This window comes from Bacillus rossius, chromosome 7, assembly GCF_032445375.1.
Source record: "Bacillus rossius redtenbacheri isolate Brsri chromosome 7, Brsri_v3, whole genome shotgun sequence".
In the NCBI taxonomy this organism is placed as follows: domain Eukaryota; kingdom Metazoa; phylum Arthropoda; class Insecta; order Phasmatodea; family Bacillidae; genus Bacillus; species Bacillus rossius.
In genome coordinates this window covers 38,257,139-38,281,542 of record NC_086335.1, presented here as the reverse complement: position 1 = coordinate 38,281,542, position 24,404 = coordinate 38,257,139, and the positions used below count along the sequence as shown (strand labels likewise).

At 35.3% G+C, this 24,404-nt stretch overlaps 1 protein-coding gene across 2 annotated transcripts in view; it reads right to left on the bottom strand.

Annotated features, from left to right (window-relative positions):
* The window catches only part of LOC134533851 (dihydrolipoyl dehydrogenase, mitochondrial), a 32,182-nt gene extending 8,539 nt beyond the window's left edge, over window positions 1-23,643 (bottom strand). Inside the window, exons 1-8 of one of the 2 annotated variants that reach the window (XM_063371545.1) lie at window positions 23,516-23,627; window positions 23,153-23,305; window positions 18,213-18,351; window positions 16,905-17,005; window positions 16,210-16,353; window positions 15,803-15,904; window positions 9,463-9,687; window positions 8,164-8,250 (exon numbers count right to left, since the gene is read on the bottom strand). In XM_063371545.1, the coding sequence (XP_063227615.1) occupies window positions 8,164-8,250; window positions 9,463-9,687; window positions 15,803-15,904; window positions 16,210-16,353; window positions 16,905-17,005; window positions 18,213-18,351; window positions 23,153-23,305; window positions 23,516-23,557 (993 nt within the window). In that variant the 5' untranslated portion in view covers window positions 23,558-23,627. Of the gene's footprint in view, window positions 1-8,163; window positions 8,251-9,462; window positions 9,688-15,802; window positions 15,905-16,209; window positions 16,354-16,904; window positions 17,006-18,212; window positions 18,352-23,152; window positions 23,306-23,515 lie in introns of both variants that reach the window. The other variant, XM_063371546.1, reaches the window with a different exon arrangement.
* Window positions 23,644-24,404: the final 761 nt, after the last annotated feature.

Genomic DNA, 24,404 nt, shown 5'->3' with positions numbered 1-24,404 from the left:
GAAATTATGATAAACTTAACTTAATAAAAAATTAAAGAAATTAAAAATTAACTGTGAAACTGGCAATTTTTAATGTTAGTAGTGCTTTAAGTGTCAATGATGTCATTATCGACAATAATATGCTATTACAATAGAACATAAATTGGTTATATTGGGTAAGGAATTAACCAAAGTCTTAAGTATTTCAGAAAATAATTAGTAATGATGAAAATGAGGATATAAAAAGAGCAATTTAGCAGGAGAGAGAGAAAAAAAAAAGAATTTTTGTTATAGTATACATTTAGCAAGTACGATAAAAAAAATTTCCTAGGACTAATTTCATTTCAGAAAATAAAAAACACAAACTTTTAAAATAAACTGTTAGAAATAATTATTTAAAATTTGGTGGTTGAAAAATTAAATAAAAAAATTCAAACTAACAAAAATACACCTATGTATGCAACGGGGGAAATTGCAGCAATTTGAATGGAAATAAGACACACATGTAATTAGTTTGTAAGATTTCTAAGACAGCCAGGTTTTGATTCTTTAATATGCAAATGGAAAAATTATATAAGAAGCAGATTGTAGTAATAGAAGTATAGTGTGCTAGCTACTGGGACATGAAAATATTAGCACTGAACAAGAAAGCATGGAAATTTACATTAAACTGGTCTAGAACTGATGACAGACATTTCACTACTGAAATCTCAAAATTAATTCAATAATAAAGATTCAATTTAGATTCCAGGCACACATCACAGCGAAGGATCTTCAATCCGGCAAGTTAAGGTCCACAGCGACATCGAATGACAGATTCTGTTGGATTATTGAAAGTCAATAGAGATAGAATGCCAAAACCAAAAAATTATATGTATACAGTACAATGGTATTTGAAACAAGTGGCAATAAGTAGTGACAAGATTATATGGTGAATTCCATTAAAGCTGAAATAACACAGAAAAACTTGTCAAAACACCACATTACACCTAAAAACCTTCATTGAAAATATTAATGATAAAATAATATTGTAATTCATGTCCACTAAATAATGGTTTATTTAGTTTAGCTAATATTGTTTATGAATGTTTAATCAAAATTTAACTCCGATTACAAAAACTTAATCATTTAATATATTAAATTCAATGAATGTACATTGTTTTGCAAGTAGTTAGTACCAAAATGTAAGTACCAAATACATTTGAAAAATTTTTGCTTTTTTTAATATTATAACTGTTATTAGTAACTAATTTTTACATTAGGCCATTGGTAATTTTTTCAAATGCACATATACATGCCGATTTATTTTCATTGTTCCCAGTAGTTAAAAATGCTTATTACATTTTATTATATTGTTAAAGTGCATCATGTGTACTTCAGAAAAACAATATTTTGGTAAAGTAACCTTCAATGAACAAGTAAGTGTCGTATTTGTTGAAAATTGTTCTATTTTTATGAATAAGCAGAGAAAAAAAATAAAAATAAAATAAAACATAAATCTCCCCCGAAAAACAAAATTGGCCTAAAAATAAAACCATAAAATCTTGTCTCTAGTAATACGATGCTCAACAGAAAGAACAAAATTACGTTAAATTCTCTGATAAACCGCTGCGTCCGTGATTCAAATCTCCTTTTCAAAATCACGGAAAAATAACCTTGAATGTAACCTGGCAGACTGAAATGAAAACCATCAGTAGTGACAAACTCTGAGTAAACTTAAAAACACCGGCAGTGGAGTAATTAATATGCTTGGCGGCCATGGTCAACAGTCGGAATATACCTGAAAAAATTTGAACACGAGCAGCTAAATTTGGTGCCCGGTCATAGAATATTCCGAGCCATAAAATGCTGGATTAAAGACATTTTACTATAATTATTTGTACAAAACAGGCCATGTACGGTGCAACCTTATTAATAAAAACCTTGTTAATACAAAGTTTTCTTCACAGTCCCTAAATAATTACATTGGAGTTAAAGTGCTACCTAATTTTTTTGATTCCAAAGAATGGTTATTATTTTATATAAAGTTTTTTTTGTTCCAAAACTAAATAATTACATGAAGTAAAAGAGGTTATTACAAATATACCAGAATAATGTAAAACAATGTAAATTTCAACTAAAATAATAATGATTTTTATTGCTTTTGTTCATTGTAGGTTGAGGGAAAAAGTTTACAAATTTTATTCTTTTAAAATGATAGAATATCTTTTTTTGTATGTAATTTATAAATCTTTGTTTTATCCTTCTGTCTTAAATCCTTAAGAAGTTAAAAAGTAGTAAGATTCAAAATTTTTATACATATGGCCACATATGTAGCTACCTAAAATTGTATTTTACAATTCTTAGAAAAAAGTACATATTTTGCTGTATAAAATTGCATGCAAGCTTTCATGGAGCATATTCTATTTTTTTTCGTGAGTTATGCATCTCCTAAACAAGAAATGTATTTTTAATTTTATTTGAATTTTATTCATAAATTATATAAATTTGTGATAAAATTTTGTAATCGTACATATATTTAATACAAATCTCGTTATTGAAAGTGACAAAATTATAGATTCTTCAAGTTTGTATTATTGAGGTTTGACTGTATAAATCTACAACATTTTTGTTATCTCTCTTGTGTTAAGTACATTGGTATATCTTGTCCTTTAATCTAGTCATCCTATTAACAACAGTATTTTTGACACACATCCTTATGTTAAATCAGCAACCTAAACCAAGATCACACACACTAACCCTGATGTAGCAAGACACTGCACAAGGCCAATAATCTGCTGTAAGTCACCTCATTCCTATTAAAACCAAAATTGGTGCGTAACCTTTACTGTAGCACATCATAGGATCAGATTTCCTCTGAAATAAGATTTTGAAATTTTCAGGTGGCTAATACTTCAATTTAATAATATTATGTGGTCATGAACTAATTTTATCGGAACTGTCTACTTGATTCATTTAATCATTATTCATTAATATTTTTCACCACATTGTGTTGTGAAATAGATGTATTGCTTGAACATTGTTTGCATTACAATGTTGGAGAACACATAAGATCAGATTTCTCATTAGGTATTAATGATATTCATACATATTAGTGACTTTAATACATAAAATTATGACTACTGTTAGATCTCAACTTTTTAATGAATATTAAATTTAGCAATTAAGTTCCTACTTCATTTCTAGGGACAGCAAAAATATTTTACACTTATGAGAGTTTTTTAGTGATGAGGTTTTCCTACACAACTCACAAAAATGCATGTTTACAGCCAGACTACCTTTCTAATGAAGCTTGTAAATACAGGGCTGGGTCGAACCCACTCCAAGTATATTTGTAACTAAGAAGCAAAATTATTATTTCATTCATCTTGGTTTCACGTCTAATCAACCACAAAGTGATTACATCACCGCTCAGTAAACACAACAAAAACTTTTCCACCAGAAAAAAAAATAAAAAAAGGACCACCAATGTATTTGTGTAATTAGGGATGAAGGGATTACAAACAGTAGGAATACAAAATAATAATAATCCCTTTCTCTGTTTGTACACAGTATCTAAATTAACAGGCATTCCACGCGTTACACAGCTTAATTTGTTTCCTTGCAAGTGCAAGCGGCTAGTGTGCAGGATAAACAATGCAACCTGGTGAGGAAAATACAACATTTCAGAAAACCCCTAAACCAAAGACAAAGAGGTTACAGGCAAAGACTGGTCCAGCATCAGCAATGCACACTACAGACACTATTATAAGAGTAATCATCTCACAGACAAAGATACATATAATCATATTGAAAATAACATATTATGTTTTATATTTATCCATGTGCTGTTTGTATGTATGTCTTGTCCTTTGTTTATTATTATTTTTCGTTATTTTATGTATTTGTGTGTGTATTTTATATTTGCCGTGCCCACCATTAAAGTCCCTGGACTGTTGGTGGTCACAGGAAAAAATTTAAATAAATAAAATACTTTGACAAAACTACGTATGTTTAACTATAAATCAACAACAGTATAGAATCCATTTTTTCTGAAAACAGAGCTAAAAATTTACGATTTTAATCTGTTACATACAAACATGTATGTACTGTTTAGTATTTGTTGAATAAACTATACAAACTTAATAATTAATGATACGTTAATTGTCTATTTATGACAACAAAATAAGCACGCGAACAGTTATTTTGTGGAATATATTCAACTAAGAAATAATATAATGTTTACAATCAACAAAGTAAACCAACACAATAAAAAGTGAAACTAGAGTTCAAGAATAAAAAACCAAACACAAATTATTTTGCATTTCTGGGTGTTTTTAAGATGCAGCAAATACACAGTGTAGTGAAGCTGGTGTAAAGCCCAAAACCAATTATGCTAAAAAATGACTACATGTACATTATATGTTTATTAACACGTAAGTCTCAATACTGGATCCAAACTAATGGGGCATGCCCTGTATCAGCAAGAGACTGAACACAATTAAACTTTCGCTGAATCTGGAAGTTATAAAAATTGGAAAATATAAAAATTTATCATAATTTTAATTAAGTTTATTTAATTTTATTGTCGTATTTTATCAACTGGATACTTGTATTAATAAGAAATAAATTTAATTCAAACAATTTAAGCTATATTTACTCATTTGTTATTACAGCAATACATAGGAATAGGAATAAAATCATTGGAAAAAATTGTGGATTGCAAGAATGCATCAGAATTACTTTAAGTACATAGTTCAAACAGCACATCCTCAATCCTCACTAACATGACTGACATTGAGATTAAAATGAGTTCTATTACTTATTTTATTCAGGTATTCTTTTTTTTGAACCAGCTGGAAGTAAGCTTATCAGGGGAATAGTGATAAAAACCAAGTAAGACCAAAATACATGTTGAAACACTACTAAAATGACATAAAAATTCAAATTGATAAACAATTTTTTTTAAATAAAATATAATTTAATCTAACAAGGATAAATTATATATATTTTTTAAATATAATTTGACTGAAAATTGGCAGTGAAAATAGAACAAGAATGTTTGAAGATCTTAGAACTGCTACTTATTCAGTAAGAGAGGTATTCTTACTGTAGCATGAGGTCCATAACACCTTTGAATATATATACTGTATAGAAGTCGCGAGTGGATAGGATTTACTCTACGTTTTTCAGAAGCGTATGATGAGCAGCTTGGGAACTTCACTGCTGCAGTGCGCTGCCGTAACGCCCTGTATCGTCTTAGTTGTTATTTACACGTTAGAGCGCAGCATTGTTGCCCGCTGTCATTCCCCGCACCCCCTACCCATCATTCACTGCAGCTCATGGTCGTTCAACGGGAGGGGGAAGGGGTGTTTGAAGAGTTTGACACTTGTCCGCTAGGGATCACCACAAGTCGATGACCTAGAGATGGTGGCGATTGCGGCGGTGAATTAACCAACTACCTCAAAACCGTATTAGAAATTTTAACCTGGGCTGGCGACTTCTATACAGTATATATATATTCAAAGATAACGCCCAGTGGTACTTACACTGCTGTTGCATAGAGGAGGTGGAAAAGAGAGAGCAAACCAAAAGCAGTCTAATTTTATAGTCTGTCTTCTTTTACATAAATTCCTCATGCACAAGGATAAACAAGGTTATGTTACTTCCATGCCCAAATCGGCTCTCTATCTTATATGATGGTATATATTTATTTTCCAATTTTTGTTACTGTAAATATGACCTAAACATACTCAGTGACATCTTATGTTATAAAAACTACAGTAATTTTTTATTAACCTTCTTCAGCTTTGTTTTTACTGGAATAAAGAAATAATTTATTCATGTTGATTACTCACCTCAATTAATTTTTGGTGGCAATCAAAAACAGTTATATATAGTTGTGGATGAAACAATGATATTCAGTTAGGAGCCTCTATTAAGACTGCAAAAGCAGATACCCTATGATGTCAATAATTTACACAGAACTATTAAAAAAAAAAAAAAAAGGACAATGCAATGATTCTGTAAATTTACACATTCACAATGTTATAAGGGAGTAAAATTTACTTTGAATAAGACTAACAACAATTTAAATATATGTCTAAATGTTTCTACTATCTTTAGCTGTTGTGTGTTATAGTCTGAATCAGGGCCTACTTATGGTTTATTCATTATGAAAATTATTGAAACCTATTTTGACATTAATGTATTTATGCATTACAAGAACTAAATGAAAATGAAGAAATAAATGCAATAACGTAAATTAATATTTTTTTCAAAGTGTAACTGGATAAAAATAAAACCATATAGTCTTGTTTATATATCCAACATAAAACTTCACCACATAAGCGAGAGAAAAAAAAAGACAATTTCTTGATTAGGACAAAAAGCTTCCACAACATGAACCCACATAGCAACAGGATGGCTTTCAGATAGCTGCCAAAATACTAGGCCAGCCAATCACCATAAAGGTAAGTATTTGTTACATTCCCCAACAGAATTATCTACCTGTGCAGGTAAATGGCAAAAAACATGTCAAATGTTGCAAATGGCCAATTAATTCTTCCCTAATATTTCCATTCCCTCCTAACACTGCACTGATGGCTTCTGAATTACACGTGCCCCTTAAAGTAACACTGTTCGATTTGTGCTCCTTTCAAGTTATGTCAATGAATTAAGTGAATGATTTTAAGCAGCGTGGTCATAGATTTAAAGTAACACTTTTTTTTCATTTACGTGAACTTTTATTTCCATGCACATGCAGCGGCAACATCACCCGTGCAACATTAAACACGAAAAAATGAATTAAATAGGTGATGAATAAAAAAGACAGCTTGCCATTTTATAATTTTTTTCTTTCCCTTATTACCTTTTAATAAAACCTATGGTAAATTAATTGATTTTAGCAGAAATATCACCGATGTTTATTCACACTGTCTGGCAAGTCAGCAGTAGATCTGGTGAATAAGGTTCAGGGCAAGTTCAACTCACACGTACCAGGATGCACAAGTGGTGAGTCATTTGGTATGTGATTTAAGTGTTTCAGTTGGCAGACATACATTTGGTAAACAACAGTTAGGAATTACGTTAACACGTTGAATAATATATTTCTGTTAAAGTTATTAGAGATTGAAACAGAGTCTTTTTTTACATTAAAAAATATGTTATTTTGTAACTCATAAATAATGTAAACTGTGTAAACAATGCAGCCTGTGAAATTTTATTGAATGCTTGATTCCACAACGTAATTCAAATGTTTGTATAGCTGTAATTTGAATGTATTTGGACACACAAATAAAACTGTAAACTGATTTTAACAGGAGCAGTGTCTTGACTACAATGATAGTCAGTGTCTTGACTACAATGATAGTCGACAAACACATTCAATGGTTGGGAAACTATCTATTTTTATTAACAAAATCACTAATGGGAAAAATTTATTTGATTAGCAATTTGTTTTACTGGAGTAAATTAAAATGTTACTTTGAGTAGCCGGTGTATATTCTGTTATTTACGGTTCAGGGATGACAAGATTCAGAGACGAAAATAAAATAAAAAAACTGTTAGCTTGATGAGGACTATGTATGTCTAAATTTCCCTTTCACCCATGAAAATTACTGATTTTTATACACAGCTTCATTTCATTTTCATAGAATATATGTATGACCAAATTGTCTACAAATACCTGGTGAACCAATTTCTTGACTTTTTCTTATAACATTTTTTTTTATATTAGTAAATTTTTACATATAAAGAAAATCTATTATTTGTAGGCATTTGCTGATTTTTGTGTTATAAAGCTAAAACCTTTTCAGAGATAATTTTCCATGAGTTAATTGGAATCTCCAAACATTAGCGTTTAATATGCGACTATGACCTGTGAAGTGACGCATAAAAATAAAATGTAAGTTAGCAAAACACTGCTGAAAATTAAAGTTTTGTGACTTCCAGCACCATCACGGTTTATTTCAGGAATTTTTTGTGACTTTCACGACTATAGGCACCCTAATGTCAGAAGAACTGAGAAATCCACCGGATGATGAGATCACGAGGGAGAACTGACAGTTACCATCAACCCAGACTGCTAGTGCTGCTAACACAAGCGAGTAAAGGTGTACCGCGAGGCGTTTCGACCCACCCCCGTGTGCTCACAAAGAAAAAAAGAAATCACTTGAACAGGAACATCTCCCAGGGCAGACTTACATAATTCTGTGCTTCGCTTGGCCCGGACTTGGAGAAGGGTAATAACGCGCTGATCAACTGAGAAAATGACGATGGGCTGGGCTGAACCTTAACCAGATATTCAACATGCTTCACTGACACACATCTCAAATTCCAACACTTGTTAACTACAAGACAGTCCCCACAACCTCAAAAAGTATTTGACACTGTAAAAAATTGAGCAATATATCCTGATCCAGAAATAGTCTCACACACTATGTACATCATTAACGTGGACCTTCTAATGGTACAAAACAGCAGAAAAAATTTTTTATGTAACTAATATAATCAGTAGAGAGAATATATGTTCCACATAATTATTTATACTTATTTAACCGAAAAAAAGTTTATACTTTTAAACTAATTTATTAACTTATTTATATAACTAATATTATAATACAATATATAATTTATAATTTAATTATAAAGTACTAATTTAACAACCACGAAAGTGGCTCACTACTTTACTAACGAAGGGGAAATCCATAAACAACGTATATATGATGAATGAAAATACTTCAGCACAATGCAGTATTTTTTTTTTTTTGCTTTCATTTCTCAGCAAGAGGAATACTGAAAACCACTCAACAGGTGCTCCAGCATGTCTCAACCATAGTATGCAGTGAGCATTTAAATGGACATTTGTCTCTCTCCAATGCACAATTCATACCATTAGCGCTGTCCTTGTTTAGGTGAAACACCATAGATCATAGAACACAACAGTTTTAGACACACTTTTATGTAATATTATAATTTTTTTTATGTAACTGAAACATTGTAATTTTTAAAGGAAAATTTGGAATGAGAATTTTGAAAATATATTTTCTTATTTTGTTTCATCAAGCGCATCATAATATTCCATTTCTACTTTAAACATAAAGCTGTCATCTTGGTTCCAATCATTTTAGTCAACAAGTTTTTTTTATCATTTAATATTAAAAATATTGGCTCTGTATGAGCATAGCGCAAAATACATTGTCTAGTAATTAATAGTGACTGACTACTACAAATAGTTTATCATGTGAGATAATTGGTGTTTAGCATTGAATTTTTTTTAATCTTAAGGCTTATAACTACAATTATACTGTCAATAAACAATATTTTATGGTCTTAAAAGATCGATAGCAAAATTTAAAAAAAAAAAGAGTAAAAGTAACTATAATTTAAGATTGTGTACAAAATAAAATTCTTTAATGTTAACAAGCTGGGCGGTACGAGTGTGACGACAGCGGGCGACTGCAATCCGAGCGTGACACGCACACTGCAGCGACGGATGCGTACCTCCTCCTTCTTGCCGGGGTCCTTGACGTTCTCGACGGCGACGCGGATGTTGCCGCCCTCGCGGGCTGCGGACGTCACCTTGGTGCCCAGCTTGAACTGCAGGCCCTGCTTGACCAACACCCGCTGGAAGGCCTTGGACACCTCCTGGTCGATGCCCACGCCCCCTATGGAGGTCATGAACTCCACGGCGGTCACCTCCGCGCCCAGTCGGCTCCACACCGACCCCTGCACCACGCACAGCTGCGTACACACGCTGCTACGCGTTCACCGTTAAAAATTAACGTTGCGATCCAGAGAGACGACGGAAACTGAAAATGCTGACCGCCTCGGCATCGAGGCGACAGACGGTGACAAGATGCTACAGAGCATTGATGGACTGAATGGAAGACGAAATGGGAGGATCATGAGAAAACCCACCAGCACAATGAAATATCCACTATGTTTCCTACTCGCAAGAAAAAATCCAGGTTTAACTCTACCCGGGATTTGAGTTCAGATTTCCTTGGCGATTTGACCAGTCAACAACCATGGCCCCTTAGATGGGCAATGGAAGGAATAAAGTAATAAAACATTTTTTTCAACTCAAAACATTCCAAAACTACAGAATTTTGAAGCACACTTACTTGATAATTTACTCTAAAAAATGTTACATGTTGTAACATCTAGTCCTATGCTCATTTTATATATATTATATATATATATTTTTTATGATTATACGACCTACGATAACTAGCATATTCTCAGATAATCTGCTTGCCCATTTGTGGCCCCTGGGCCACATTTATACTATTTTTATATTTTTGCCTTTATTGATTTTACGGATTTATTTCCATTTAAAAGTACCCTTTTAATTTTGTAAAACTCAGTTTCTGTATATTTGTTTAATTATTTAATTATTGTGATTTTTTTTTTTTTTTGTTTCTTTCTAGTTTTGTTACTATTCAATATATCGATTGTGTTTCAATGGCCGGCTACTGGGAGCGATACTTCGATTTACTTATGTCATCAGCGCCTGAGTGCCGGCGGTGGCGATGTGAACTGTGGGCCGCGGGACTGTTGGATTGGGAGTCACCGTGACTGGACGTGTGGAGGGACCACGCCGCGAGACAAGCAGAACCGCTTCGACTCTGCACCGGCCAGCCCATGCTGGGACCACCAGTGATGGGGGCCTTGCCTTGCCCGGAGGCGTATTGAGCTGCAATACCTTCAAGAATGATGCTAAGGTAAAGAGGCGACACGTAGCATTTGATGTAGCGGTGGTGGATCAAGAATATAATATTCGTAAGAAGCATAGTTTTGCAATGGGCGCTCATCTACGAAGCACGTTTTACAGTGGGCTGTTACTGATTAGACTTACCCATTAGATATGCTGAAAACATAACGAGTGAAAGCTACTTAGCATGACTTTGATTAATTTTCAGTGCGCCACAAATTTGTATGAATTTACGTCATCACGTCAAGATATTTGTAATTTAAATTTGGATTACATTTTTTGCCCACGGAACTAAAAGTTTTCAGTGAGGGCCCCCCGCCCCGGCGTAAAGAGTGACAATACACGGCACCTTTGACTGAACTGTATATATTTTGTGAAGGTCACTGCTAACAGCTGATCGTCTTTAAGCAGCAAGACGTGAAAGTATTTATCGACGTGCGCAAATATAAATCCGGCTCCCAGTAGGACATTTGAACTTTCATAATAATACAGTTTTTTATACTGCATTTTGTCATATTTATTCCTATGGTATCAGTATTTTCTGATTATTTATTAGCATTATATTTTCGTTATATTCATGTTAAAGTATAATTAGGTAAATGCCATGTACGATTCTTTAATTTTTTTATGAGGCCTGCAAATATTGTTGCCGATATTAAAACTTTGCTTAGTATTACTCTGCTTTTTCATTTTAATAAGCCAAATTCTTGCCGTGTACTTTTGTGAATATAATCCTTTTGATTGCTCGACCACCCGGGTGGATTTTCGAGAGCTTTATGCATATTTCAGCTCTTTTTTTTTTTTTTTTTTTTTTTGTTTTGATAGTTACCCAGGGTGAGTCGAGGACGGGACCCCCCTTCCTTTTTGATTGGAAGGCGGGTTTCACATTTCATAAACCAAAAAAACAGAAATCAGCTGAAACTCGAATCAGGGGTATCACAAACACCATTCTGGCAGCATGACGGCAATGGTGACAATTCCAACAACCTCAATGGAAGAAACTTTTCAACAAGTATGGAAAGTGATGCCGAGTAATTCTGGTGAGTTAAATTATTTAATTTACTAGTACGATGTTTTATGTAAATAACTTATCGTGTAGTTTTTAATTTTATTGTTTTTTTTCTCTTGCAGGTTACAGTGGAAAATGACCTGTGAATGACCACAGATGCATTTCATGAAGATTAATTTAAATTATACGGCATGCTTATATGTATTTTGATTTTTAATTTAATGTACTTTCCATGCCACATGTTTTGTTATGAAAAATTTAACCTTAAAAAAAGACCTTTTACACATAACAATCGCACCCCTACTTTTCAAACTTGATTTTGGCATAAAATGTACAACAATTATGCTATAAAACCCGGTAATTAGATATCGCTTAAAACAGGAACAAAGAATATTATAGTCATAATTCCCCCCAGAAAATCAGAATGGCAAGAGCTTGCCTTCTTGGTTAAGGCAAATATGGCAAATAATAATCAAAGTTTCTGTATTTATACAGCAAAGAAAACAAATGAAGGTGAAAAATCATGATCTGACTTTTTTTCATTTAAATGTTTGTTACTTTATTATACTGTACTGCTTAATTTCTTCGGTGTGTTCTTACTGCTGGCGCCAGTACCATTAATAGTACTCGTTGATTTATAAATAGACCCTTTTGTTGTGTGTGTGTTGTTGGGACGATATACACTGGCTGTCACTATTTAAAAAAAAAAAAAAATATATATATATATATATATATATATATATATATATATATATATATATATATAGACATATATATATGTGTCAATGGTACTGTTATGCTCTTGTACTCTGACCCTTAGAAACATGCATAAAATGTTATTTATCATTAGGCGTCTGCGAGCAGAAGATTTTCACTTCGAGTCGAGCTCGAGCGAGTTTGCTAAAATACTCGCGAGTATTGAGTCGAGTTCGAGTTTTTTTTTTAAGTTTATTGCACATAAATTTACTGTGATGGAGTAATAAAATGTGAGAACTTTTGAGAAAAATATGGAAATAAAAAAAGAAACCATTATCATTGTTAGCCTACTAAATTAAAAAATTCGATATTCCTAAAGTATTTGGAATTTCTTATCTCCGCCGGTTGATTTGAAAAGAGGAAGTGAAAGAGCATAGAATAAAAGTATTTTCAGATTTTTAGCATTTTTTTTCCGCATATACCGTTACTCTACATATTTACCAAATTGTTTAACCTCAAAATTAGTGTCAAATATCTGTAACTTGTCATTAAGTTTAATCAATTTAAAGTAATAAAAATAGAAGCATTTTACTTAATTCAATTTACACTTGCAAAAAAAACTTACGCACAATAAACCTACATGGAAATTAAAGTCTTTTTCAATGTCCTGTAGTCTGAAATATGTTTACTCATGTCATCAAATGTAGAGCTGTACTGAAGAAGCCGATTTTGCCAATATTTAGTTGAATCGGCATTTCTGCCAACTTCCAATACTCTTGTTAATTTTCGACCGATATTACTGAAAAACGAAAGAGACTGCCATAACCTAAAAATCCACGAGTACCCTTTTCACTTTTCGTAGTAGTACTACATTCTTTCAGATCACATTATTTCTTAGCAACATGTGCCAACCGTACATATCAAGATTTAACATCCTTTTTTTTTCAATAATGTTCTTTAATTTTAATATGTCCTAAATAAATACATTACCATCACGGTAAATACACATCTCGGTTATTACGGCAACTATAGTGCAAATGTGGTAACTATCATGCTTCTGCAGTAGTTATGGTATCTACAAAGAATCTTTAGTTCTTTTTATGGTAATTATCTTAAGATAACTATTGGAATTGTACTGTAGTTATGGTACATCATCCATATTTCTTCGTAAGTTGTTGTTCATTTGTATTTTCTTCATATTTATATTTACGTGCGCCATTACTGGATACTGGCAGGAATTTTCATAAAAATGTTAAACGGGACTTTATATCACACATTTAATGGTGTAAATGATGAGACCCCGGACAATTTAAATGCTTTTTATAGTAAAATGCGGGAAATGTTTCCGCATAAGGCGGGAAATACTTCCGCATAAAGGAGGAAAGTGATACATTAATGCTATGCGGAAAATTATAGAAGTAAAAAAAATTAATCACGGAAATTCGTAAATCCCGGGTACGTAAAAATGATGTGTTCATGTATACGGTCGATCATGTTACATTATAAAGTAAAGGATAATAGTGTTGTAAGACTTTTATTCCGATATAATGAGAGTTTTTTTTCTATAGGTACAGTGCAAGAAAAGCTCGCTCGAATTTCGAGTTGTTGAAAAGCCACGAGCTCGAGTTCGAGTATTACTAAAAAACTCGACTCGAAACTCGAATTTCGAGTACTCGCAGGTGTCTATTTATCATAAAACACACACTCTTGGACACAGGTAGCTAGGTAATCTATATCAATACATAGGGATAGAATCCAGATTTTTATTAATAATAAAATTGCTATTCATCAGGGACAACTAACATATGTGTAGCGATAAAATCAATATTAATATAATTAGATAAAAATCACAGAAAAACAATCCTAACGATACTGAACATGACTCGTGGATATGCGCTTATGTAAATTAAACATCAGGAAAATACGTAGCACACATGAATCGTTCACAAAAGTTCGTTAGTGTAAGTTCAGAAAATAAATCAAATGATGTTTTTACGGACGCATTCTTACATAACAGAAAAATGTTTGAAATCATAGCACAATTAATTAGTATGATTACTATTTATGTTTATATTTGGGTTCGTATTTGCCTTGGCTTAACTCAGTTTATATGGTAGAGACACGAAACTTGTACTCCCATTTCACCTCTGGGTATCACAAAATAAAATAATAATTTAAATCTTGGAAATATCAATTCATTATGTAGTTCAGAATAATTGACGCCTTTTACGTGAAAACTAATCAGTTTGTAGTCAAATCGGAGTGATTCACGAAGAAATTACATACAGCTGGGTATGTCTATGGGCGATACAAAATGCAAGATCTTTACTTACAGATTTTCACTCCTAATAACATATCCGTCAGAATATGCCCTTATAATCTTACACATTATTTATTTATACGTCGTTTAAGCTCATCCTGAGTGTCGGATGGCATAATCTAGCTAGCTATCTTTCAAATCTTAAAATAGGCCTCGCGCCTTTGCGTCGGCATCAGACGCCTTCATACAACCATTCTTCTTATATTAATTAAGACGTTCTAGACGCCTCACATCTAAAACACGGCCTCTCATTGGCCGAAACCAAAATCGGTTAGCGTAATTTACAATAGGAATACCGTAAATAACACATATTAATACAATTGAAAACACAGAAATGCGGTAAATTTAAAACGAAAATTTCCAACAATGAAAATTTCTTTAAGTAATACCCCGAATAAAATCATCGTTAATTCGTTAAGTTCATTAGTCCTTAGAGGGGTATACTCAATTGACTGTCCATTTCAGGTCATAGAGCATAGCTCTCGTAGATATACATAATTAATAAAAATATATTTAAATAACTTTTGCGGGCGAACAATAAACAAATTAAATAATAAAATTTCATAATAATAATAATAACAATCAAAATAATAAGACTTTATTAATAATAGTATCATTAAAATAAATCATTACTTTCTGTGCATTATGAAAATAGTAACAGCACATTATATAGCCTTTTAATTTATTTTATGTTACTAAAAAGAATATTGGTATTCTAATAGCGGTTTGAAAATAACTTACAAATATATTGTCACTAACATTTAGTAGAACCAATTCCAGTACGTGGTTTAGTTTTACCATTAAAATTATCACTTTGCCTCTTCATGACAGAGACTAGAGGTAGGGTTTTTGTATAGCTATAACGAACTGGGAGTAAATTGAAGGCAGAATGAGGATGCTCATTAGAAAAATAATAAAATCAAGGAAACCCAAGAAAAGTATTCAGATGAAAGTAGGTATTGCTTGTGTGAAAACATCCTGTATGAAAAATGTTGGGGCCCAGTCCCAGAGTCAAACCACAGACCTCTGCTGGTGCAATGTTAGTAGTGAGCGGAAACGGAAACTGCGAATCAAGTGCAGATGGGTGAATACAGGAACTCACCAGCTCCAGACCGATCACTCCAGCTCCGATAACCACCATCTTCTTGGGGACAGCCTTGAGAGCCAACGCACCGGTCGAAGACACCACAGTCTCCTCATCAACCTGCATTTAAAGTTAGCATGCGATTACTCGCTTACACAACAAACACAAGTTTTCCCAATACATACTAAACTAATTAATAAAAGAGCAATATAAATAAATAAATAAAAAAAAGGAAAATATCAATGAAAGGACCTGAATCCTCTTATTACATTAGATACATTGCGGTACATTTATTTAAATTTTTAAGCCCATAAAATACAATTAATTATGTCAGCTCTCCACATGCTGACACGACAGTGACCGGCAAATGGGAGCTCACAATGTCACTGGAGATGCAATCACTGCAAAGATCACCAAAAACTCACCTCAATCCCAGGAAAAGGCGTGACTTCTGAGCCCGTGGCTATAAGTATGTTTTTTGCTTTGACAACTTCGCTCGACCCGTCTTCCTTCGTCGCAGTCACCTCGTTCGGTCCGGTGATCTTCCCATGGCCTTTGACCAGAGTCACCTGAGAAACACACACACAAAATAAACAAAAAAGCTGATACTGCACTATCAGTAACATGAAGCAGCAAAGCAACAAAGAGTTTTAGCCCTGACTATAATTATTATTTCAATTTCCACCAAAATTTTTTAAAAATTTAGCCATTTTTCAATCTTCTGAAAGACATAAAGAAAACCCAACCTCTACCATCCCCACAACTGGCCTAAAATATGTCACAAAAAATGAAAATTCAAATTAAACCATCCACATGCCATTTTATTTTACCCATGACTATGCACTAAAAACGTCCGTATGGGTAATGGCAGACTGAAGCACCTTTTCCCTCAAATTACTATCACCATAGAATTTACAGACTTTTCCAGGATGTAAAGTAAATTCCTGGACTTTCTGTGACCAATTTCCACTTCCTTGACTTTTCCTGATTTTCCCTGACTTTCAGGAATGTGAAAACTGTAGTTATGAATTCCACAACATGCACAACCAATGAGTTTAAACATGCAGTGTAATGTATTTTTGCATGTGGCTTTCTTGAAACATTCCACCAACATTCATACCTTGTTTTGTTTGAATAAGTGAACAATTCCACCAGTAAGGGCTTTCACTGCAGTTGATTTGGCACCCATCATCACATCCAAGTTCAACTTGACTGACGAAACTGTAAAAAAACACATAATTATTAATTACACAATCTTGCAATCTCTTAAGCTTTTTTCTTCCAGTACGATGAATGTCATTGCAACATACTTGTCCATATAAAATATCCAAATTTGATAAATTCAATGAAAGTTTCCGGTAACAAGACTAAATTCATTCATAAAGCAACTTCTGCTGTTCTTGTAACTTAATTTGAAAGAAAGTAGAAACTACAGTGCCCGCCAATAATCTTGGGGTACCATCACCTTAAAACCATGCGACGTAAAATGCTACCAACATTTCCTTTCGACACAGCCTATAACTGCAGTTGGTTTAGAAGATCATATTGCAACATTGCAAGCAATGAAGCTGGCCAGCCAGCCGACTGTCACGCCAGCCTGCAGGAAGGGCATGAAGCTGGTAGCACTGGTCCCTTCCCTACCGTCTTGCTATCCGATGAGCAGCCATCCCAAAGAACTCTCTGCACCCATCTCTACCTTGTTTGGTACATTCTGTGTGTATTCTTGGACTCTTGAGAAGTGTGGGGGGAAGGAAAGAAAAGTTTCACTGTATGTTTAGATATGATTCAAAAAATATTTGACTCTCATGAATAATTTAATACATATTTCATTCAAATTTGATTTGAATTAAAAATAATAGTGATTCGCAAAAACCTAATGGAGTTAACCGTATTGAAAAAGTAGTCGCGACAGTTTAGTAAAATAACATACTACAAATACCTGGGCCTTTCGCCGTCTAGCTGAGCCTTGTAACCGACAAAGTTTCCATCAGGTTCTGAAAAACAATCTCAAATTTTGCAAAATATGCAGGATGGGAAAACTACTCTGTTCCCTTGTCTAAAAGCTGTCGAAGCGTTCACTCATTAGTTAAACTGTAAGAAACATACCCCCAAAACTTAAAGTAGGTAAATTTTTCGGAACGCATTCAATTTTTTTAACCATCAAATGTCTTTGATGCTAACAAATGACCAACGATTTGTAACACTTTCAAAACAGTACTTAATTGGTGAAAAATATTTTTGTTAACGTTTTACATATTTGGGTTTATTTAAAGGTTATAATACTACATTTGATCATTCCCAAGAAAAACAAATTCACTCCAACTCTACACTTATCACAACAGTGTTCACACACCATAGATTCCCTCGATCGCCTGTATCAGTTTTTTACACAATGGCAGAACAGGTAAGGAAACAATGGGCCGCTCACCTTCGACCCCTCGGTTGTTCAGGTCCCCGCTGTGCGCCATGTGGTAGTAGTGGGAGTTGTTGAGGAGGGCTTTGGAGGGGATGCAGCCCACATTGAGGCACGTCCCCCCACAGGTGTCGCTCTTCTCCACACACACCGTCTGCAAGTCAGAGATATTCTTGACGTCCCCCGGCTTAAGGTCCCTATTTCCCTGTTTGCTAGAAATGTCCGTTATGCCCGTACTGCTCTCGTCGGAGAGGTGTGGGTCCAGGCCGACGTGGCCGGGACCTGGAAATGCGGGACCTGGAGGGATGGTGAGGTAGAATGACAGGTAGATCGAAAGGACCACTCGCTGTTAATCGGTTCACGAGCTCTTTTATTGCGTTCAGAGAGCTTGCCGCGGCCTGGCGGATCCGTCGCGGGTTGCACGTCTCTCCCACGATGACCCGGACTCCCGGTGACCGTCTCGTACGGCCCACTCGTCCCGACGCGTACTGGCGGTTCTCCCACGTAACAAAGTTCCTGATAATCAACTGCTTCGTAAAGGCACGTGACGCGTGCGCGGTCCCAATGTACTGACTCGTAACGTCGGCGATGGTTCGGCAGTGAGTAACTATGTCCCTCACAAAGACACGTGATGCGTGCGCGGCTCTTACGTACTGACTCGTAACGTCGGCGAAAGTTCAGCGATGCGTAACGTAGCTTACGCGTCCAGTAAAGACCGACACGTGACGTAACTTACGTACTCGCAGCTCAGACACCCAATCGCGTGGGCGGTACGTCGTAGGCAGCACGGCTGCCGCGAGAGATGCTCGTCCTACGGCAGTGTCGCCGGACCGAGAGCTCGACAACCCGTCTCGCGATCAGCGTGGAGCGGAGCGCACGTCCGCCGCTGCTCGAGTCCTGAGTTCAACTGCTGCTCTCTTCCGCTCGCCCGCGGGCCGTCGCGCGCGGGCCGCGGGGGAGGGGAGGGGAAATCGGCCGGCGTGGGAGAGCGCCACCCCTCGCGACGCGGATGAGCGCCAGGCCGCGCTTACATACAGACACTGCGACACGTTTACAAGAATTACGATTATTATCGATAGTTAATACATACATTACAGTTACACTATTTATACACTTAAACAAAGTCACTGTCATTTAGAAAGAAATATATACACACGGAAACATTTACATAATAACACTGGCGTGCTAGGGCGCACGCGGGTGCGTCCCTAGCCGATGCACACACTGGGGTTCACTGGGGACACTAGGGAGGACGTTGACGAGGCATAACGGCCTGAAGGAGCCGAGGAGACACTTGGGTCGACGTCATTCTTCTATCCACACAAGCTAGCGCACGATATAACAACACAACTGCTATAGGTACTTACTTAACGTCATTTCAGCGTTAAAATAATATGGGATGTACAACATCAATGAGTAATAAAATCATGCCAAAAATAAAAACATTAAAACAAAACAAGAGTTTGGAAAAAGTTAGATGAATGAGTTGCCATAAAATATTTAGGACTGGTTCTAAGATATGTTGGATATTGGATGGATATCAGCCAATCAAGAGTCACGCCCAGAAAAAAACGGATTAACATCAGTTTCCGTTACAACGAATCTTTAAAATGGCAAAATAACTTTATGTGTAAAAGCAAATCATGTGTATAAAACTTTTAAAAATTCCATTCCATTATTTTTATTATTTAGCAAGTGTAATGAGTGTTAAATTTACAGAGGTCTTAAAAGTTAATAAATGAAAATAAATCATAAATTAAAAAGTTCCATCAAGAACTGTGATTATTATTTTAATCTCAAAATGAGATTAAAATTGAAAGAAAAAAAACAGATAAATATAAAAAATAGTAATTGATAGTGTGACATGATTTAAAACATGTTTGAGGTTATATGTGCAATTATATTTGGATGGAGAAAATTGGAACCCATTTTTCTTTCAATTCTATTTTCAAATATTGTTGGATACAATAATTTGACAGTGTAGCAGCCTTTACGAAAACCAAACATCAATGTCACATAATGAGTTTTGTAACTTACTAACTAACCTTTCTACAGTTTTTTTAAAACATAAAAAGTGAAAGAATATTTTGCAATGCCTATCTGGAAAATAATAGTGTTAACTGTATATCCAGGAAAAAAAAAAATTATTTTGTTGGTTTATTCACCTTCTTCTTTGAACAATTACGTACTCAAATTTATCACAGTTAAAATTCTTGTTTTAACATGATGTGGTTTACAGTGCTCTTAACAGATTAGTTTAATGTGCCAGATTTGATTGGTACGACTGACGTTAAGGGCAAGACTAACACCACCAACACGAATCCCTACAGCCATAGGGAAATGGATACACCATTTCATGGGAACTTGGAGGTGCTTCAGTAGGAGCTACAATGAGAGGCTGAGGCAACCCATCCCAGCATCGTTGCCACCCGTTACCCCTTAACCTATTCTGTTAACCTGCGACTGACTCAGTTTCTACTAGCTTTCCAGGCTAGTACCGGAGCAGTTTTGTCTCTAACTGCACCTGGCCATCAAACACAGTAGACTCCTCTGGATGTGTTCTAAGCGATACAAACCACGAAGTTTCCTCACCAAGTGACCCAGGCACGGTAGAGGAAACGGTATCAACATGAGTCGTTCCGCACTACTGGCAAGATTTTTCATGTACTTGCGGGCTTGTACGGTCTGTTAGCCTGAAAGCTAACATGCGAACTGCCCCAGTCCAGGCCACAGGGAATGCCTCGCAAACTGAACCCAAAGGACGAACCCCTTGGATACCCCACCGACTCCGGCGCCCCGTAGCTTAAAGCTGATTACAACTGGCTATGATCTTTACCAGAGCAGAAAACATGCCCAGACTAGCCACTGCTGCTATTATGCCTTTTGGATCTTCACAACAATCCAAGGCCTTTGGGGCCCGACGGCCTGAGGGCCCAGCAGTGCTGACCCCCAGGCATAGTTTCCAGACCTTCTGCCATTGCCTGCTGAGGGCTTTTCCACCTCACCAGATACCTCTTTCACATCTGAAGATGTCAAGGGATGAGGACTCTCTTTGGCAGAGCTCATTTTGGTAAACTCTCTTGGTAACACGTATCAAGTGAGTTGCCTTGGTACTGAAAGGCTACATATTCGCATCCACGTACCCCTCCCGTAATCTTGTTAGATTCTGCCTTGGATATTAGAGCCTACAATGGCTCTGACACCTCAAGCGAAAGTTACCTTTTCCCCCGAGGCAAATAGGATCATTCCCAAGAAAGTGTTCTTAACAATGGGATTAACGATAAAACTTACGACTTCTTGAGCAATAAATATACAGTCTATAAATCACTATGACTCCCATAACCAAGCTTTAGCTTAAGATGGAGTGGAAAAAGGCATCTAGCACTAATGAATAAAGGCCAGAGTACTTGTGGATTCCTTTGGAAATAAGGAGACTAAGCACTTAGCAGTTTCTTTGCTTTGATAATTAAACTATGTACAGCTCCTGGCATGTCCTGGAAGACAATGAGTAAATAATAAAAGGTGGTGAAAGAATGTTAAACCAATCATGTGCAGCACAGTTCTAAAGGATTGATAATGTCCTACAGTAGGTGCTCATCTGGAAAAATAAAAATTCTGAAAATGGTATTTATGAGCACTACTTGTTCCAAAAAATGCAGGGAAGTATTTTTAATGTTGCTAACCATTTTTATTAATTTATAGTATTTTTAGTGTAGCTTACATAACCAAATCACATTTTACACATTTTAACAGTATCTTAAATGTTGATAACCTGACCAAACCAATTGTTCTAAACAATCAACTGAGGCTTCATTCACACAAGAGCTTTATCATCAAAGTCTGTTAAGAAAAAATTGAAATGAAAGAAATGAGAACCCGAGTATTTACTCACACATCAGTGCTTTTAAACAACAACACCTTTTTATTAATCTGTGTTGTATTTTAAACGCTGGGCAGTGGAAATAATGTTGAATGTACCACATGACACTTCTTGCTTGTGTTCATACGAGAGCTAAAAAAAAGTCCCAGTGCAGCGTTCAGTATGTCGCAAGCTTGCATAGCATTCAGTCGTGTTGTGTCATTGTATTACATACAGTAGTGTCTCGCTTATCACTAAATATAAAAGGGGCCGACACAAAGCCAGATAAGCAAAAATGATGGATAATAGGAGAAAATCAAGGAAAAGTTTCTTAAATGTTACACTACATTGTATCTTGGAACATGATACATTGTACATACATATGTTATTATGTTATACAGATTACGATCTTACATCTACGAGTATAACAAAACAATAGAAAAAATGAATAAACAAAATTTTTACTGTAGGCTAGTCTATTTTCCCGATGAGTGCTAATTGAAAACAGCAGGCACAGAATCCATTAATACAGGATCACATCAAAATCAAGGGACAAACTTGTACATGTGATACGAAACTATTAACGAAAGAAATGTAAATGTAGTAAATAAATCAGTGTTGAAGCATGGGTTTCCAACCATCACATATGGCATTTCCAGTATCATTCAGCTTTTTTTGTATGTTACATTTTAAGATCCTCACCAAATTTGCCTACTAAATATCATCAGTTCCATAAACCCATCCATCTAAATCGAGATAAAGCCAACAATTTTTTTTAAGACATGACTTGTTTAAAAAAAGGCAACAAACTAATTATTACTAGTAGCAGGATAGAGAACTCCGGAGAGGAATTTAGTGAGAGAATAGAGAGAGGGAAGAGCTCGCTGTTTATGAAAACAATCTGGGAATGGAATGGTTAGGTGAGAATGTATTGGCATGCAACTTAAGGAGAAGAATTAACGAAAAGTAGTGATGTTTGCTTGCCACCGAACTTGAGCGCATTTGCACCAAGATAAATCAATTAAATATTACTAAGAAATATTCATTGGATTTTTGATTAAATCACAAACAATAATACAAAGAAAGGTTTCCATACTTTCATCCCCAACTGCGCCGCTTTGATAGCCGCTACATAGCCACCAGGCCCGGATCCAATAACTATTAGATCTGCCTCTTCACCACTGGAATATGTTCGGTGTTGCAGGACGTTAAGAACTGCAGTGCTCCGCTTGCATCCCTGCACAGCTGGCTACGTCAACACAAACATAAATTACATTATAATTTACATATTTATCATTCCAAATACTTAAGTATATAAAAATCTTATGACTGTGACACCTTATAACCAAACCTCGCAAAAGTAAAAAAAAAAAAAAGTATGAAGCAATTACACTAAATTTAACAGACTGAAACTGCTCTACTTCCAGCGTTAAACCATCAGTTTAAAATACTAAATTACCTTAATGGTATACGAAATACGACTCAAAATGTTAGACTGCATTATGTTTAGTTAGTTTAGCTTTCTGCTCATCACAGTGAAGAAATTTTACTTCTTTTTTTTTACGAAAGAAAAAAATATTAAAAAAAACATAGCCAATAATGACTTCCAATGGCCAGAACTCTAGACAAAAAGATTTCATATTTGCCGATAAATTAAAAGGGAATTAAAAACAGATTTTATCGTTTGTAAAAAGGGAAAACGTCAAAAATTAACGTTAGAGATAATTTTTTATTTTTATATATATATAATAAAAAAATTCCTGAATTCCACAGAAATGTGTGATAGGAAGTAAGGAGAAACGCACGGTGTGGCCTTAAGTTGGCATTTATGCTGCAATGTATCAGCGAGTGCAAACTATTTCCATGGCATTTTAAAAGAGAAAGAGGGAGAAAGAAGACGGAAACACAGTTATTTACCATTGGTTCCGCTATCATTAGTCGTAAAATAGCATGTCGCATTGTCATGTTGCTTTTATGATATTTTTTTTTTGACTTGAATAAAAAAATTAAAATGCACAAATTGCATAACACGTAGAAAAACATCAACCAGCAATGTGATGCATTTTTTTGACGTCCCTCGGCTTTAGGTCCCTGATTTCCTGTTAGTATAATTGTCCTGTTTTGCCCGTGTAGCTCTCGTCGGTGAGGAGCGAGTTCAGGCCAACGTGGCCGGGACTGGAAATTACGGGACCTGGAGGGAATTTAGGTGGGAAGGAGGAATGGTAGGCAGCTCCAAGGATAACTCGGTGATTTTCGTTTCCACGAGCCTCTTTTATTTTCGCATAGAGAACCTGCCGCAGCCTGGCGGGCACGTCACGGAATGAGCGCCCTCCCCGTCGCGACCCGGA